This window comes from Polyodon spathula, chromosome 24 (assembly GCF_017654505.1).
Source record: "Polyodon spathula isolate WHYD16114869_AA chromosome 24, ASM1765450v1, whole genome shotgun sequence".
Classification (NCBI taxonomy): domain Eukaryota; kingdom Metazoa; phylum Chordata; class Actinopteri; order Acipenseriformes; family Polyodontidae; genus Polyodon; species Polyodon spathula.
In genome coordinates this window covers 16,167,395-16,184,894 of record NC_054557.1, presented here as the reverse complement: position 1 = coordinate 16,184,894, position 17,500 = coordinate 16,167,395, and the positions used below count along the sequence as shown (strand labels likewise).

The following is a 17,500-nucleotide window of genomic DNA, read 5'->3' as shown; positions in this document are numbered from 1 at the left end:
ACACATGCTGACTCTGTAAAGTGGTCATCTACCCACAGTGTGTATCTCCTTGAGTTCTGTTGTGTTGCTCAATTCTTGGTAGAAATAATTACTTTACCAAGAGGTTCAAGGCCAGTCCTTTGTAATCCTTTGCCATTGTTATCTTGTTTCTCAAATGCCCTCAAGAATAAGGTTGTGTTTGTTTGCTGAGAAGCCCTTGTTAAGTATCTGTTCCAAGAAAACGCCCTGAGTTATGCAAGGCCTGAGATGTCACATTGAAATTGCAGTCTGCATCAGTCACAGTGCACTTGTTAACCTGGAAAAGCACACTGGAATCTGTGTACCGCGTGCACTAATATCCTCAGGCCATGAACAACACATCATTTAACTGACAGACAGTCTTCAGTTTGTGCTTGCCCCTGTTTATAAGTGGTCTTACCGTGACTTTTTTTTTTTTTAGGTGATAACAGCGAAGAGAACTTTATCACTTTACATGCAGGCAAACATGAATTCCCTTTCAGCTTTCAGCTCCCACAGGGGTAAGTACAGTGTTACAGAACAAGAAGACATACAGTACTGTTTAGTGACATCATCATCAACTTAAGCTGTACTCTGGTGGAAATGACTGTTACACTCCTTAAAAATCAGCAAGTTTCTAGGGGGAAGAAACATCTATTAAATTACCCAGACCAAACATCTTAGTCATCTTTTCAAGGGTAATGTTTGTAATTGTATTTGTTGGTTATTTAACAGACGTCTTTATCCAAGGTGGCTTACAGAGACTAGGGTGTGTGAACTGTGCATCAGCTGCAGAGTCACTTACAAAACGGAGCACAAGGAGCTGTCATTATATCTGATGGTGATCATGACACTGAAACAGCATTACAAGTTTCAGACTACAGACAGTATTTATTTTAGTTCAGACATACAGTTGTGGCTCAGTTTTCTAAGATCAGCGAGGCTGTGTCTCATAAGGTGTCGTCTGTAATAGAATCCAGTTTACCAGGTGAAATTGAAACCTGGTAGTAATCAAGACATGTGCAGATTGCAACATCGCAGAAAGGTGTAATGTTTCCTAATGTCACGTCCTGTCCACATTGTGGACCTCAACCAAAAAGGGGCATTTTACTGGCCAGACTGCTGTTCGGGGCTTTTCTTTGTCACCTATCTTTGGAAACAAGCATGCATTTTGGAAGACTGAACTGGAGCGGGCGGGACCTTGTTTCTGAAGTGGTGTCTTGCTCTCTTTAGGCCTTTGGTTACCTCTTTCTCTGGGAAATACGGCTGCATTCAGTACTGGGTAAACGCAACCCTGGAGAGGCCTTCTGCCCCAGACCAAAGTGTGAGCAGGGAGTTTCCTGTCATCAGCCATATGGACGTCAACACCCCCACTCTTCTGGTGAGCTCCTTTTAATCGTATGAGAAACGTCGCTACATGCAGCCCTCTTTGAGTCTCTGGCAACTGGGGCATATGCCACATGCCCATCATTCTAGGGTCACATTTACAGACGATAATACAACAGTGAAATCTGTTCATACAGGTAACAGTACCCCAACTGTGCCCCAAGTTCCCAGACTCAGCTGTTGTCTTTTTTTTTTTTGTAATCCCTTAGTCTATTCCTGTTCATTATAAGCATAGATTTAAACTATAATACTTTATTTTTGTATTTTATAAACTTTCTCACGTGAAGGAGATAACAAGTCAAAGCACTGATATTCCCCATACAAAAGCCCATGACTCCAAGGTCATTGCTGTGGAAACTGGATAGCAGACGAGCTGCGTTTATCAATGGATAGTGTGACTGGTGTTGTGGAATCTACTGTAGAGCTTACTTTACCGCTAAAGTTTTTCTAGCTGTCTGAAGTTCTGTCTTGACTTTATTTCAGTCTCCTGTCTCCACGAACAAGGAGAAGATGGTTGGCTGTTGGTTTTTCACCTCGGGTCCAATTGCGCTGAGTGCCAGAATTGAACGGAAGGGCTACTGCAATGGTATGACAAGTCTATACCCTGAAGATTTGTGAACTGGGAAACTTGCGTGACCCATGAATGAATTGCTATAATATTACATTGTTAGATTTCAAACTTGAAACAGCAGCATCAGTCTACCTGGCTATTTCTACCATGCTATCAGACGAAGGCAGAAGCCGTATCATTGTAACTAATTATATTTTCAGCTTAATTTGTAGGCGAGGAGAGGGTTATCAAATAAGTTAAACATTTATTTAAAACAATAACAGTGACCTTGCATAGATACCACTGTTCATAAACATTAATACTAATAATGAGCTGCATTGGTTAAATAATAACGAGTATTACAAATTCTAGTTAGGAAAAGGTTCCAGACCTCTTAATTTTATCAATCCCTTATAACCGAACAGGGGAAGCTATCCCAATCTACGCAGAGATTGAGAACTGCTCCTCACGACTCATCGTGCCTAAAGCTGCAATATACCAGACTGTAACCTGCCTGGCCAATGGGAGAACCAAGACCTGCAGGCAGAGGGTAGCAAATGTGAGGGGCAATCACATTGGCTCTGGTAGCATGGACACCTGGAACGGGAAGAAACTTAAAATCCCTCCAGTCACTGCCTCCATCCTCAACTGCTCCATCATCACAGTGGAATACTCTTTGGCGGTTAGTGACAGCTTGTTAGTTTCATAAATACAAAGTCCCAGCAGAGCCTCGAAGTGAAGCTGGAGAAACACAAAACCGCTTTTTTCAGAAATTGTGGCTTGAAACCTGGTTCCAGAAGACCACGGGAGACCTAGTTTGAGGCAACTTTGGTGTATCCAACCCCAGGTCTCCCCTGGACTGAAACCTCGTGAAACCAAGTCCCAAGCCACAGGGTAACATTGTTTTAAAAAAATAAAATCACCTCAATAAGACATTCCTATGAAAGACCTTAAAAAACTATTGTGTATGAAATGAACACGCAGTGTAATATACCTAAAAATAAATATATATCTGAACTAAATAATTCCATGTATCTTTGTTGCTACTAGGTGTATGCTCACATTCCTGGTGCTAAGAAGTTGAAGCTGGAGCTTCCTTTGGTTATTGGAACCATTCCCTACAATGGGTTTGGTAGCAGAACAGCGAGTGTGAGCAGCCAGTTTAGTATGGACATGAGCTGGCTCAGCCTGGCACTACCTGAGCAGCCAGAAGGTGAGACAGAGTGACACCTCATGCTGTTAAATCTCTTTCACAGCACAGACTCTGACTAGCACTTGTACTGGTAGCCTAACCCCCCTCTCTACTCACAAGCTGTTTACAGTCCGCCATAAGTCATGCTTGTGTTGGGCATGCAAAGACAGACTGGGAATACCAGCCCTTGTCATTGCAAGCTTACAGTGGCGCAACTTAATTGATTAAAAGATCATTTTTTAACAGATCATTACATTCCCTAAAAGGAAAGTTTTTTATATATAAGCACCTCAATCAGTTTGAAATGTGAAACTATAAGGTTTGACTTGGCTTTCTGTTAAGTTACTCATTTTATTTGATGCAATAGCTTACTGTGTTTTCAACCTCTTGACAGCTCCGCCGAATTATGCAGATGTGGTATCAGAAGAGGAGTTTGAACGGCACACCCCGTCCTGCTCCCAGCCAGAGGACCTGGAGAGCGAGCTTGGGAGGCCTGTCTTTGCCTACATTCAAGAGTTCAGGTTTCAGCCTCCGCCCCTGTATTCAGAGGTCAGCTGAAGCCTCAAGTATAGCACTAACTTTTTACTGCCTGCTCTCAGCAAAATGTAATGAAGAGACAGTGTGTGCAGCTGTAAAAATCACGGACACTGTTTATGATTTGTTTCCAAGTTTTAAATGTGGAGTGATTGCTGCTTGGAACAGTAAAAGATCTCAGCAAGGGGAAAAGGCATTGGCTTTTATTGTTATTGGCTTTTTGATTGAGTAACAATTTGGCGTGTGAAGTGCAAAAGTGCATTTACTGCATTTAATTAAATAACGTTAGCAATGTTAAACTAGCTAGAATCTACACAGAATAAAAATATTTAAAAATTGAATAACTGGCCCTATGCCAGTAAAATTAAGTATTTCAGGAGGTTTGCTTTTGTCCTTGTTTTGAAATGGCTCACAGTTTGTTTTTATTTTGCATACAAATCTGTCAATTAATTCTAATAACCAGAGGCTAACACTAATAATATTATGTAATGCTCTTAATGTTTTTCAATGCAGATTGATCCACATCCCACCCTAACAGAAGAGGAGCAACCTCGAGTTGCATTTGTAATCTGAGCAGTTTTCAGCAAGATCCTTTTGTTGTTTTATCTTCCTCAGTGTGGTCAGTATACCTGCCACAATAATAAATGATCTACAGAACGTTTGTGAAATAATAAGTGCTTAAAACTTTGCTCGTGGATTGAAGCATTGGAGCAAATAAAAGACGCGCAGCAACTGAAGTTAGCTGGAATGAGTTTGTGAAGTTGCAATGGGTTTAAGAAGACGTTCATTGTTTTAAGAAGTTTTTTTACATGAAGACAGAAGTGCTTTGAAGGTTGTGATGGAAAGTGATACTTGCACTAATCAGGGATGAAGACAAGGGTTAAAGAAAAGCACAGTGGATGCCCCTGTGGAGCTGAAACATTGCACTACAGCACAAGACTGAAGCGACTGAAATGTGAGGCTCCCTCGCTGATGCAGTAATGTGATAATGTGTAAATATCATCAAAGCTGAACAGATGTCTCTTGCACCAGAGTTTGGGACAAAACAAAGTTTATTGAATACGTTGGATATGAACTCTTTTTCTGACATCATCCAAATGTGATATTTGACAAAGAGAATAGTGTTTGTATTTTATAACCAAAGCACTTATTAGCTAAGGCAGCTTTGAAAGTAAATATGGCATGAAAGCAGTAACTTGGTAGACCATTGAAGAGAAGCGTGTTTCTTTATTTGCACTTTAACATTCCTATTATTATTATTATTAATAATAATAATAATAATAATAATAATAATAATAATAATAATGGGCGAATCGTGCTTTATTTTGTTTGGTTCCTACTTTTTCTACTGAAGTATTAAATGCTGTTAATATGATTTGACCCTACCCAAGCTTCTTGAATGGATTGTAAAACGTTATCAAGCAGGGAGAACAAAATCCATCTGAGCTGTTTGCACCACCAACTTGAAGATGGAAATAAGTCCATACGTACTCAAGACATGATAGCAGAAGAAAAACATGCTTCTGTATGATTTGAAAGAGAACATTTCTAAAGTACTTTTTAGTGACCTCAGATACTTCCTCTTAATTGTTTCCAGCAACATGACAGGTCACTAAAGGATATCTGTGATACTCAAATAATTATTTAACACTATTAGTGATGTGTATATACCATGAATACATACTTTTTCATTATTTTTTTTTCAGATATTGTATTTGATTATTTCTACACTGGGGTAAACAGTTTAAAATCTATTTTACTGTGAAGGTATGGATTTGGTTTGCTGAACTGATTAAATACTCGTTCCCGATTGTATTCACATGACATATTTTTTATGTCCATTTAAACATTCAATTAAATGTCAGCTAACAGGGCAGTGAACTCTACACTCTCCCCAACTTCAGGGTCTGAAAGATGCTCTGCCTTTTAGCCCTATTCACTTAAAAAATTAACCAAATGCACTATGTCATTAAACTGTTGGCGTTTTATTTTTTAATTTTTTTCTGAAACCCATTCATTTAAGCTGAATGACTAATGGTCATAGTTAGCACCCCATTCCCATCACTTTAGACGGTGGTGTCTGTGATCAGGGAGGAGTATTTTGCTGTTTCTTCAGTCTCCCATTCAGAGAAATTGTTGCTGCTGCTGCTACTTGATTATTGCTTTTCTTTTGTTTTTGGTCTAAGCTGCCTGTTCTGTTGTATATAATAAGTCCATTATTTTAGGTGCTTTTTAATGTATTGTTTTCCTTCAAAATAACAAAATGTGCCTACTAAGCTATTTCCTGTGTGCCTCAGAGCCCTTAACAATGCAATGTAATCACTGTATCATGTTCTCTGTATTTCATCACAATGTGGCCTTTATTATTATATTATTATTATTATTATTATTATTATTATTATTATTATTATTATTATTATTATTATTATTATATTGGTCCCATTAGAATATCGACATAATCTTGACCTATTGTGTTCTTTTTCTGTATCTAAAAAAAACTCATAGATTAGACATTGAGTTTAAAATTTTACATTGTTAATTTATCGTATAACAAGTTAAAACCATGGGTTTCATTTGGTTAACCAAAGTAAATATATATATATATATATATATATATATATATATATATATATATATATATATATAATTATTTATTTCTTCTCGTTTGTCTTTTCTTCTATGCATAGGGCACTGCTGCGCTCAATGAAATTGTTAACTGTAAACAGTGTTCGAGTGCAGGTAGCCTGAAAAGCAGCACACACTTCAACATGTTAAGCAGGTCTGACACTGTCCCAGCTGCTGTTACGCTAGTTCCCCTCAGGCATGCATGAGACAGCCGTAGGATTACTTTTCATGTCTAATCAGCCTAGTACATAAACAAATAGATCACAAAACACACGTCAATGCATCATCGTTGGAATTGCTGAAGTACTTTGTGACTAGAGATACTCAGATTGCACATGGTGAAATGTGGTCAAGCTAATAGCACAAAGCTTTTCTCTTGTCCAGTCTGTTTTATGTCAATGTGTAGAGGGCTGAAGTTTGGGACAACATCCTCCAAACATTATATAAAACAATAACACGATGACTGCAGGCCCCTTGGTTTGCAGATACAAAAAAAAAAAAAAGATTTGTTCTGACCTAAATTACAATTTTAAAACTTTGAACCAACAACTTCACAATTCATCATGTGAGCCATGAACCTGTGTGCTTCTGGTAGTGTGCGTGTTTGAATTTGAACGAGTTAATGTTTGAATATACTGGTATCTCATCAAAGTATTATTTGAGTTTCAGGGTTAAATGGCTACATGCATTGCTGCTATTAAACACATCACCAGATTGATTTCAGCCAGACCTGGAGGCATTGTAACCTGGATTGCTGCTGTTTGTCACAGTATAGGGGACCTCTTCAGTGGCACGGGCTGTGGAATGAGTACACTGCTATATGTTGTCAGCAAGATCCCCTGGGTTATATAAGGGCCAACTGCTGCGATGTGCTGAGCCATGAGAGCCAATTACAGAGCTCTGGAACACAGCCTTGGCACAGATTAACTTTTCCCCTCTCTTGATGCATTACATTGAGCAATTCTAACAAACACTGTCAACTGCAATGCTGTGGACTTGCTGCATTGAACCACGAAAATTGACAGAATCCTTGCGCCTGTAAAGCAAGTGTTGGGAAAGGATTCCCTGAATAATCACTAGGGAGCTCTGATACTGGAGTGGAAGGATTGTTTGCTGTAAGGCTGGACATGTACCAGCTGCAGTCTGGGTGCTCTAGAGCCACTGCTGGATCTGGTGCTGGGCATCTCCTCTGATTAAAGTTCCCCACAGAATTTGACAGGATGCAGGGTCTAGACTGACAGTAGCCCTCCATACTGCAGCAGATGGCCGAAGCCTATCACTGGTGTTTAACAACCGACATTTGAGTGGAAGCCATCGGTGCCAAGCTATACAAACAGGGATTGTATGCTGGATTTAATCACATAATATTTCAGAACTCACAGCCGAGCTGGACCAGCGCGACCTCTTCTTGTGGGTTTCAGACAGGTCTGCTCATCCTGTGGATCGTGACACTGATTCAGTTCAGCACGATACAAGCAATGTTCAGCAAATACTCTGGTGTTGTAATTGTCAAGCAACTCCCCCCCTCACCCAGGTATTAAAATTAGTATATTTAGCTGAATGGAAAGAAAATAAATTCTGCAGGGGCACATGTCTGGGTAAGTGGTATGTGGTAAACAAGCTGAGCCCTTATGTGCATGCACCCAGGACACAGCTCAGTCATCACAGTTCCCTGGAAATGCTATTCATGGAAGAGACACACACAGTAGCGCACACACACACACACACACACACACACACACACACTAGCACACAAGTGGCTGGATAACAAGATAGCAAAACATTACACAAATATATTGCTTTGTAGTCAAGCAGTGATTCACCAGTACATAACAGTTCAATTCCCAAATGGGACCCAAACTCCTCTGATGGTGTATGCTTGGCCTCTGGCATGTGATTGTTTATAACAGCCCCTGCTTGAATCTGTCTGTGAGTGAGAGAGGGATAACAGGCTGTGTAGTGCAAACAGCACAATCAGACAAGCTGTGTGCTGTAATTAAAGGTGCATTACTACAGCTTTTGGAAAAGCCTGATGCAATCATAGAGGATATTGAGCTGATGATATCACAGGTACTGACGCTGATCTCAAAGGGAGTTTTCTGAACACCTTTTTAAAATGTTTATAGATCTGCTGCTGCACAATGTATATCCCTATCACAGAGACAGAGCCTATAGCTAACACACTGGCAGCTGCAATGCATCTGTGCTGTTTGGGTCTTTTCTGCAAAAACAAGCAACATTGCGCTGCCTGATAAGACACGTACATAATATGGCAAGATTATAATCTGAGCCAGTTGGGCTCAACATGACCAAAAGAAGGCATTTCTTTCCAGATGGAGGGATGACATTGTAACATTCAGAGGTGGCAGGAGGACATAAACAGAGGCTTGGTGGCCCCATGGACTTCACAGAAGGAATCCTATAACATCAAGAGGTCTAGAAAGACCATAACAGGTTTATTATGTGTAACGGTAAAACATAGAAGTGTGTTAGTGAGTAGAGGGCGTTTAGCCAGTGTGCAGCATTATGAGAGCAGGACATAACCCTGAAGAAACCCTAGCAGGGCCATATGCAGATAACATCATTACCAGCAAGGGCAACACAATGAATCAGCATTGCGCAGTGGTGTCTGATAAGGTAGCTAGTGGTGCCATTCTTCCAAGAGATGATACCATTGTATCATTGAGCAGGACACTGGCTCACCACATTACCACTGACAGCGGTTTGGTGTGGCTTTGGCGTCTGGCACAAGTACTGCTGTCGTCATGGCACCAGAGAATGTTTATTTAGCTTTGGTGGCTGGTAGATTTTTGGAAACATTTACTCTTATTTCTTCTTTGATATCGGTAAATGCTTTTGAGCTCCCTGTTTTATATTTCCATACAGTACATTGTCCCAGGGGCCTTGCCCCATTGTTTAGTGTGATATTAGTAATCTTCAAGCAATCGTCCATCATTAATTTAAATGGAAGTGTCTCAATTAGCATTTAATTAATATCTGAGACAATTATAATTAGTTCATTAGAGATCTATTAGTCTGATAATAGACATCAATTAACACAACATGATGCATAAAATGCACTTTCGCATCAATTCCTACCTGAAGTGGCACGGGATTAAATACCCAATAGAGCCATCCTCACATCTGTCTACTGCTGCTCAAAGCAACATTTACATATATACAGAGAATACTGTGCAAATACTGCAGCGTAGCTGATCTGAATATCTGCTTTCACTGGAGTAGACCCCTCCCAGAATGACACATGCACAGAATACCAGTTTCACTTGAACTTCACTGCAGCCCCATTGATGTATAAATATACTGCACGCTTATATAACCGAGCTGATAATTCCTACCTTTGATGATCATTTTTAGGTGACTTTGTTTAAAATTAAAAAGCATTTGTTAACATGTGAGTAAACTAATTGTTGACTAATTAAAATAGCCCCTTAAGCGTGAACGTGTTCATTTAATACCATTTAGGGCACTTAACAGTGACAAGAGTCCAGAACTCTGGTAGAGCAGTTTGTGAAGGGCTTTCTTACACTGAGTTCAGAGGGAGCGGTATCTCTTACTTAAGGCTTGTCTTCATTTCTGATAGGAATGGGAGAATGAACACTGCAACACAAGCTGCTCTGCTCTGTCACAGTTAACACAACAAGCATGGAAGAGGTGATGAAATGGAATTGAGGGTAATGATGATGTTAACCCACTAGGCTGGTCAAGAATTTGATGCAGCTTACATAACAGAAGAATCAATAGAGAACACCTGTCTGTAACAATGGATTTAAGGTCTATAAAAGAAAAAGGTTCCTTCTTTCAAGTTCACGAGTATCCCATCTTCAGAAAGCAATGAAACCCCAAATGAAATCTGGATTACAGAGAAGCCTGTCCTGAACCTGCAATCTGAATCAGCAGCATGGACTCGATCTGGAGGCAACATGAGCGTCTCATTGGCTGGATGGCACTGGAGCATCAACTTTCTGATTGGCTGGCTTGTTTTGTTGTCAGGGAAGCCAAATGGCGTCGACGTGCTTGTATAAGATAACCATAAATCTGTTACCTTACATCAGGACTGATTCAAGCTGGAAGAACCCAACCAAATAGTTGCTCTTTATCCTTGAACTGCAGCTCACTGCGATTTGAAATAAAGTCAACATCACCCTTTATATGGCAACGCAAATCGAGTGGGGCTCCCAGAGGAAAACATACCAAGGAGAGGAATGAAGGCCATTTTATTAAACTCCAGTGCACCGGGAAAAAAAACCTCAGGAAGATGTGTTTTTTATAAGCAGGATAACCACGCTAGCATTTCTGACACATCTGAGATTGTCAGTCATGTACTTCCTCTAATGTGTGGGAATAAGAAAAAGACCAGGTTTATACAGATTGAATTGAGCATAATGACCATATCTGAAGTACTCGTTTAGTTGCGTAGTGTAAACACTGAAAACACCCAGCTGATAGCGCTCTATAGGAATGCCCCGACAGAGGTGTTCTAAAGATCCCTTACTTTTTATCTCAGCTCAGATTGGAATTGAAGCAGTTAATACACCACACTTCTACACTTTTGGTCCAATGCAAATTTGTGGGAAAGAGAGTAACTACAAATGACTGTGTCCAGTAGGTGGAATACGTGTATATACTTATTAACAGGCCTGTGGCGATTCACAGGTACAGTAGATTTTCAGAAAAAGCAACAAACAAAAAAAAAAGTACCATCTATCTTGAATCCTGTGAAAGTCTAGATATAGCCTTTGGCTGCCCTTTCAATCTCAGCTGTGTGTGGGAGTCGTTTTCTAGCTCGCTGTCTCTCTTTTTAATTGTGATTGTATTGCTTGTTTTCAATGTCATTCCTGGAGCAAGCAGTGCTCTCTGATTCCCACAATTTGTGCTCTGTTTCCTTTACATCACACATTCTGCAAAGGATACAATATAGAATCCTTCAGGAGCACAATGAGTTACTGGAGCAGTACACATACTGTGTACCCTGCCTAGCACGCTAGTCATGGCATCACCCCCACTTATCCAATTACAAGCTCATTCCTGGGGTCACATTTCATCCCTGCCCTATACACATACCCCACCCTGATCAAAAACCGAAGCGTGCAAGCTGGATTGTCACCAGATGTCACTGCTGGGGTCCTTGTGCGACCTTAATAGTCAGGGTTCTGATTCCAGGGAGCCCTTTCCACTTTTGAACTTAGTTAAATTAGCATGCGCTGGACCATATACTATATGAAAGTGCTATCGTTCCCCAACACTGGAGTAAGAAGGTGGCAGCATGAAAAAGCAATTTAAAAACTGCAAGGCGAGGGCATGCTTCAGCCTGTTGAATGTGATTATCTGCTGTGTGTCCTGCTCCCAGCCCCGTGCAGGAGCACAGCGCGTCCAGGACAGCATGTCCCATCTCTCCCATTCCTACCTCTCTGTTTCTCCACACTCATGGTAAACCTGAGATGACACACAGAGTCATCAGTCAAAAGCAGCACTGAATCCAATACAGCCACGTGAAACAGACATTCTTATTCAGCTTAGATAACTTATCCTCTTCAACACTGGATCATGAGTGACGGAAAATGAATTATCAAATAATCAATCTGTGTTTGATTTTTATTGACGGTATGACACATAATGCAACTTCAGAACAAAACAGCCGAGATGTTGCAGGTTTGAAGGCTGTAGTGTTCGTATAAGGTGCAGGTGTACATGACGTGTACTGTATTCACAGAAAACCCAACTTGCTTTATAAAAGTTTACTGTAGCATACTATGGTAAAAGCATAGAAAAGCTGAATACAGCACAGTAACAACATGGTTAAGCATGGTTAAGCATGCAAAGAAAAGTATGGTAAGACCATTTTAAACCCTAGTAAATGCATTGACTTAATGTGTCAAAGAGAGATAGTATCAACATCATCTGACAAGATGAGGTTCTTCTTTTAATGTAGTTGAAACTTCAATGTCCCACAGCTGGTTTAAAATACAGTACAGTCTGAAGTGAGAAATTGCGCCATCTGCTGGGGAAATTTAAAAAAAGATTTACTAGACATTCTAGGATTCCAAAATGAAATTAGATTATTTTATCAAATTGAATCCTAGATACAACTACACAAAACAACTCCTGGAGCTGTCAGCTTCCTGAGCGTTATTGCAATGATTCAGTCTATCCCGGTATACATGATCATTGAGGCGGAATTTCTGCAGGCTCTTGTGATTCTGCATTGCCAGCAAAGATCTTTTGGGATGCATTTCTAATTGGTTCAGAGCCATTATCTCATTATCATTTTTCCCATTTCACAGCCTTAAACCTATGGCAAAAAAAAGATAACAGCCTGATTATGTTGCATTTCAATAGTGTGATCATCCAGGTTTCATTAATTGAGACAAAAGCAAAACAATTTCACACAGTATAAACCACACGGCATTCTCAAAAGGGGATAAGGAGAGGAGGCTTTAATGACCTAACTAGGCATTTTATTCAGTGCACCATCTGTATTAAAAGCTTCTCATTCTTCAAAACACAAAACAGGCTGCATAATGGAGGAAGCAAACTAAACTAGGATTCCATTAGTGAGTGAGGATCATTAGCATACATCACATCATAACAATACTGCTCTTTTCACCTTTGATATGTGAGGAAGTTAATACAGTACCAGCAGCTGAAAGAAAAATAATGAGAGTCTGCTTCAGTCAATAAGGGCTAGGTCGACCTCGACTGGTTGCAAGCTGGCTGCGCTCAGCACACACACTATCTGGTCACTTTATTAGGATCTGTTTTCCTGATCAGATTTAGCATCCCAGTACACCTAGGATCCATTGATTGCTCTGGAGGTTTGCTTCAGCATTGTTGCAGATCAACTCCACTTAATAATATGCACTTGTGCCTTTGATAGTAATGGCAGAACTGCATGTGTACGGTTTTGCATATGCTTTATTCAATAACTGGATTAGGCTGTAATTATGCAATCCAAAAGATAATTACATTTCTATTTTCTCTACCTTGTTGCAGTGCTTTTCTTTTTCCACGGAAGTTTGTGCAGTCCACTGCAGGTTTTTTTTTTTTTTCCATGTGAATGGCAGTATTGAAGGATTTCTATAACCTCTTGCCAGACAATGAACCAAAGTTCTGAAGTCACATACTGTAGGGTTTTCTACAATTACCATGGGGTCTGTGGTCCTCACAACCCTCCTCTATCAGAACCCTGGAGAAGGAGTACCCCTAATGGTGATGCTAATTAGGGCTGATTAATAATTAACTAATTAACCGTTAGGCCAATTTGACAATCAAATTTGGCTTCAAGGTGATTTAAAAAAAAAATCTAAAACGATTTCAGCAGAAGCTATAATTGGAACCTCCCTTACATGCTATATAAGAAAACCCTCTTTTTTTACTTTGTAATTAGAGACTCTCAATGTAAAATGTCACTGTATATTTGTAGCTTTAAAAAGCAGGCCCAGTTTACCATATTAATGTACTCTGATCCAGTGTAACATCAGAATATGCATCCTTTTCACAATATGCATCCTTATCAGAATATGCATCCCGGTAGCATTTTCTGGCATTGATGTGTAGTGAATTTTGCATCCCTGCCAGAAAATGCACTCCCATACTATTATGCAAGTTCATTTATTGACGTTACAACTTTTACATGGAAATAATCCCCCCCCCCACTCCCCCCCCCTACAATAAGAAAGCATGTAAAAAATGTGTCGTTGAAAATATTATGAGTATAAAGCACATTTTGGAAAATGGTAGTGATTTATGTTTTAATGTAATTTCTGAATGTGTTTTTTCGCTCGGTTTATCGTTCTACACAACATGAACAAAAGAGAATAACTGGAGCCTTGGGGAAATCTTAGAATGTATTGTTTTATTAACTAAAATGCAATGTAGAATTTCATATTATTTATTTTTATCCATTAAATGATTTATTTCCCAACATATGGCTTTCTTAACACAGCAGGAAGGCATAATGTAAATCCTGTCGAATTATTTTGGTAATTAAAAAAAATAAAATTGTGATAAAATTTTTTCAACTGAAATAGACCACTCTTAACAACTTAACTTAAATAATAAATAACTGGGGATGTAAAAGATAAGTGAGGGGGTGACTGCTGAAGCAGGTATTGCTCACGCTCAAATGACAGACAGAGCTATTGCGAATTCCCATATGACCAAGGGATGCATTTTTATGAGGGATGCATTTTTTGGAGTGTTGCATTTTTCTGAGGGATGCATTTTTGGATGTTACATTGGCACTACCTGGATCAAAGCAGTAGAACCCTAGGCAGTTAACCCCATTGATAGGAAACAATTCTAATGAAAAATCAAGAAATCCTGACATTTATCCACAAACAGTCTGGAGGCCCCGTCCGGCAATTTGCATTGAAATCCACTGTGCGGCGTGTGTTAACTTCTGTTGAGCGCTCTTTATTAATAAAACACTGTGACAGCCTCATATAGGGGCAAATTAGGGGTTAATAAAGAGGAGAGCTTTGGCTAAACAAATGCCCTGTTTCCAGATTAGTGTCTCTCAGAATCAGCCAGCCTCTGTTGGCAGCAGTCATCAGCTATATGGACAGGGAGGTCCGTCAGTTTAAACATTTCCAATTGAGACAAGATAACTGAAAGGGAAAGACAGTCACTAATCCAATCATATGTTTTTTCTAAGAAAAGGAGGTGTGTTTGTGTGTATGTGGGAGGCGGGGGAGGGAGAGGGAGAGAGTTTGCTTTGACATGCAAATTACAAACTTCCTGTGTATTTCTTCTTCCCAATTACACCTTCGGCGTCATGTTTTCTCAAAGTACATCTTAATATCCCCGGCTCCTGTTAATTATACCATCATTCTTCTGCTCAGAACACTGTGTAATGGTATTTTATATGATGTGCCATTCATTATTAGCTCAACGCATCGTTTCTCTCTGTCTCTCTTTCCTGCTCCCTCTCTCTCGATAACATTTCAGATGGAATTTAAATATGCATTGTATCCGCTCTCCTTGTGTAAATGTTAGTTCCACTCAGCGCCTCTTGATTCAATATTAGAGTGAGACAGAGAGCACTGAAAGGAGGGGTGGGTGGATTTGTACAGTGGCAGATCAGAAACTCTTATCTTTTACATGTCTTGTGAAGACACAAGCGGTATGGGAGACTGGCTTGCGTGGTGTGATTAGTACATTCAGCCTCAACAGGGCAGATTTCTAAACTTTGGTTCATTTGGTTCTATAAACATTAGCAAATCTACTATGCAAAAGCCACTGAAGGTGATGAAAGTATTATTATACATATATATATCTATATATATATATATATATATATATATATATATATATATTATTACTGTAGAGTCAGCTGTAATGTGTTACCTATCCTGCAGGTGGCAGTGGTGTATTGCATATACTGTAGTTAACTGGTAATTACATAAATAATGTTCTACATTTTACAATTTTAAAACGCACCAGTTTATAACTGACAGGACAAGATATGTGTCGTACCACTTGTTTTCTGGAAGGTAAAGATAGGAAATGATTTAAGACCATTTAAACTCTGGTTTCTACTTACAGTCACTAAAAATGTCTGGGACATCCAGCTGGATAAAGAAACAAATGTTGAATCCCAGGGCTGTCCAGGAGCAACCCAATAAAACCAACAGTTCCAGTGCAGACTGTATTCACACCTTGAGAAGTGCTGAGCAAACCAGCAAAACCCCTTGCAGGCACAGCGACTCGCAGGGAAGGGACTTCTACTTCAAATGGAAATAATGAGACATTGAGAAGGCTGATGATAAACGTGCGCTGTGACTCCATCCAAATAGACTCCTTTGCACATGACATGAAGCCGGGCTGGCTCCAGATAAATAAAACGTGTCCTTTGTTGCAGAGATCACAGGAGGGGAGTGATGCACAGTCTCGCTGGAAGTCTTTGGTAATTGCATGACTTGAGTGCTACTACTGACAGCTTTTCTTAAACATATCTTTTCCCAGGTTGACATATTTCATTGGAGGATGATGACATGCTTTGTCTGATAATTGACTGGTGATTTTATGGAATCTATCCATCTCCCTGATCAGGTATCAATTTAAGGGGCTGCATCTTGTAAGTCGAGTAGAAAGCCAGGGTGCAAAGCACAGGTAATTGGTGTTGCAGAATGCTTCATCTTCCATGGATTTGAACACAGATGACTTGATAACCAGGTTGTTTCAGATGTAACAACGGAGGAGGGAAGGTTAGTTAACTTGGAAACTCTACGGGTCCCTTTACAAGCACAATGTTTGTCCCCATAAATAATGTAATCACCACATAACTCAAATCAATCATTAACGAGTTCAGCTAAGTTTGTTCAAATTTCTTTTCAATTGTTCACATGTGGGTTCAGCTGGCTGGCTTGGAGGAAGAGGGCTGGAAGACTTTGAGCTTTATATGAACCATAATATAAACAGTTTGAAAACAAAAAGAATAATTGCATCCAATCAGTCAACCAATCAAAGCCTTTACTTACCCAGTGGAGTCGATTGAGAACCAATTCTCTTTTACAATGATGAGCTGGCAAGAGGCTTCCACCCCCGCAGCAAGCCACAGCAAACACAGTAAATATCATCATTGCACACAACACGCTCAAAGAAGTAAAGACAATAATATTACACACACACACACACACACACACACACACACACACACACACACACACACACACACACACACACACACACACACAGACAGACACAAACACAAACACACACACACACACACACACACACACACACACACACACACACACACACACACACACACACACACACACACACACACACACACACACACACACACACACACACACACACACACACACACACACACACACACACACACACACACACACACACACACACACACACACACACACACACACACACACACACACACACACACACACACACACACACACACACACACACACACACACACACACACACACACACACACACACACACACACACACACACACAGACAGACACAAACACACACACACACACACACACACACACACACACACACACACACACACACACACACACACACACACACACACACACACACACACACACAAACACACACACACACACACACACACACACACACACACACACACACACACACACACACACACACACACATGTATATATACACTGGATTTATAATGGGGCCCTTGTTTCAG

The 17,500-nt window shown here is 40.0% G+C and overlaps 1 protein-coding gene across 1 annotated transcript in view; it reads left to right on the top strand.

Moving 5' to 3' along the window:
- LOC121299268 (arrestin domain-containing protein 4-like) overlaps positions 1-6,030 on the top strand; it is a 7,288-nt gene extending 1,258 nt beyond the window's left edge. Inside the window, exons 3-9 of the mRNA XM_041226935.1 lie at positions 440-518; positions 1,231-1,378; positions 1,867-1,969; positions 2,359-2,615; positions 2,984-3,146; positions 3,520-3,674; positions 4,173-6,030. Coding sequence (XP_041082869.1) covers positions 440-518; positions 1,231-1,378; positions 1,867-1,969; positions 2,359-2,615; positions 2,984-3,146; positions 3,520-3,674; positions 4,173-4,232 — 965 coding nt within the window. The 3' untranslated portion in view covers positions 4,233-6,030. The remainder of the gene's footprint in view (positions 1-439; positions 519-1,230; positions 1,379-1,866; positions 1,970-2,358; positions 2,616-2,983; positions 3,147-3,519; positions 3,675-4,172) is intronic.
- Positions 6,031-17,500: the final 11,470 nt, after the last annotated feature.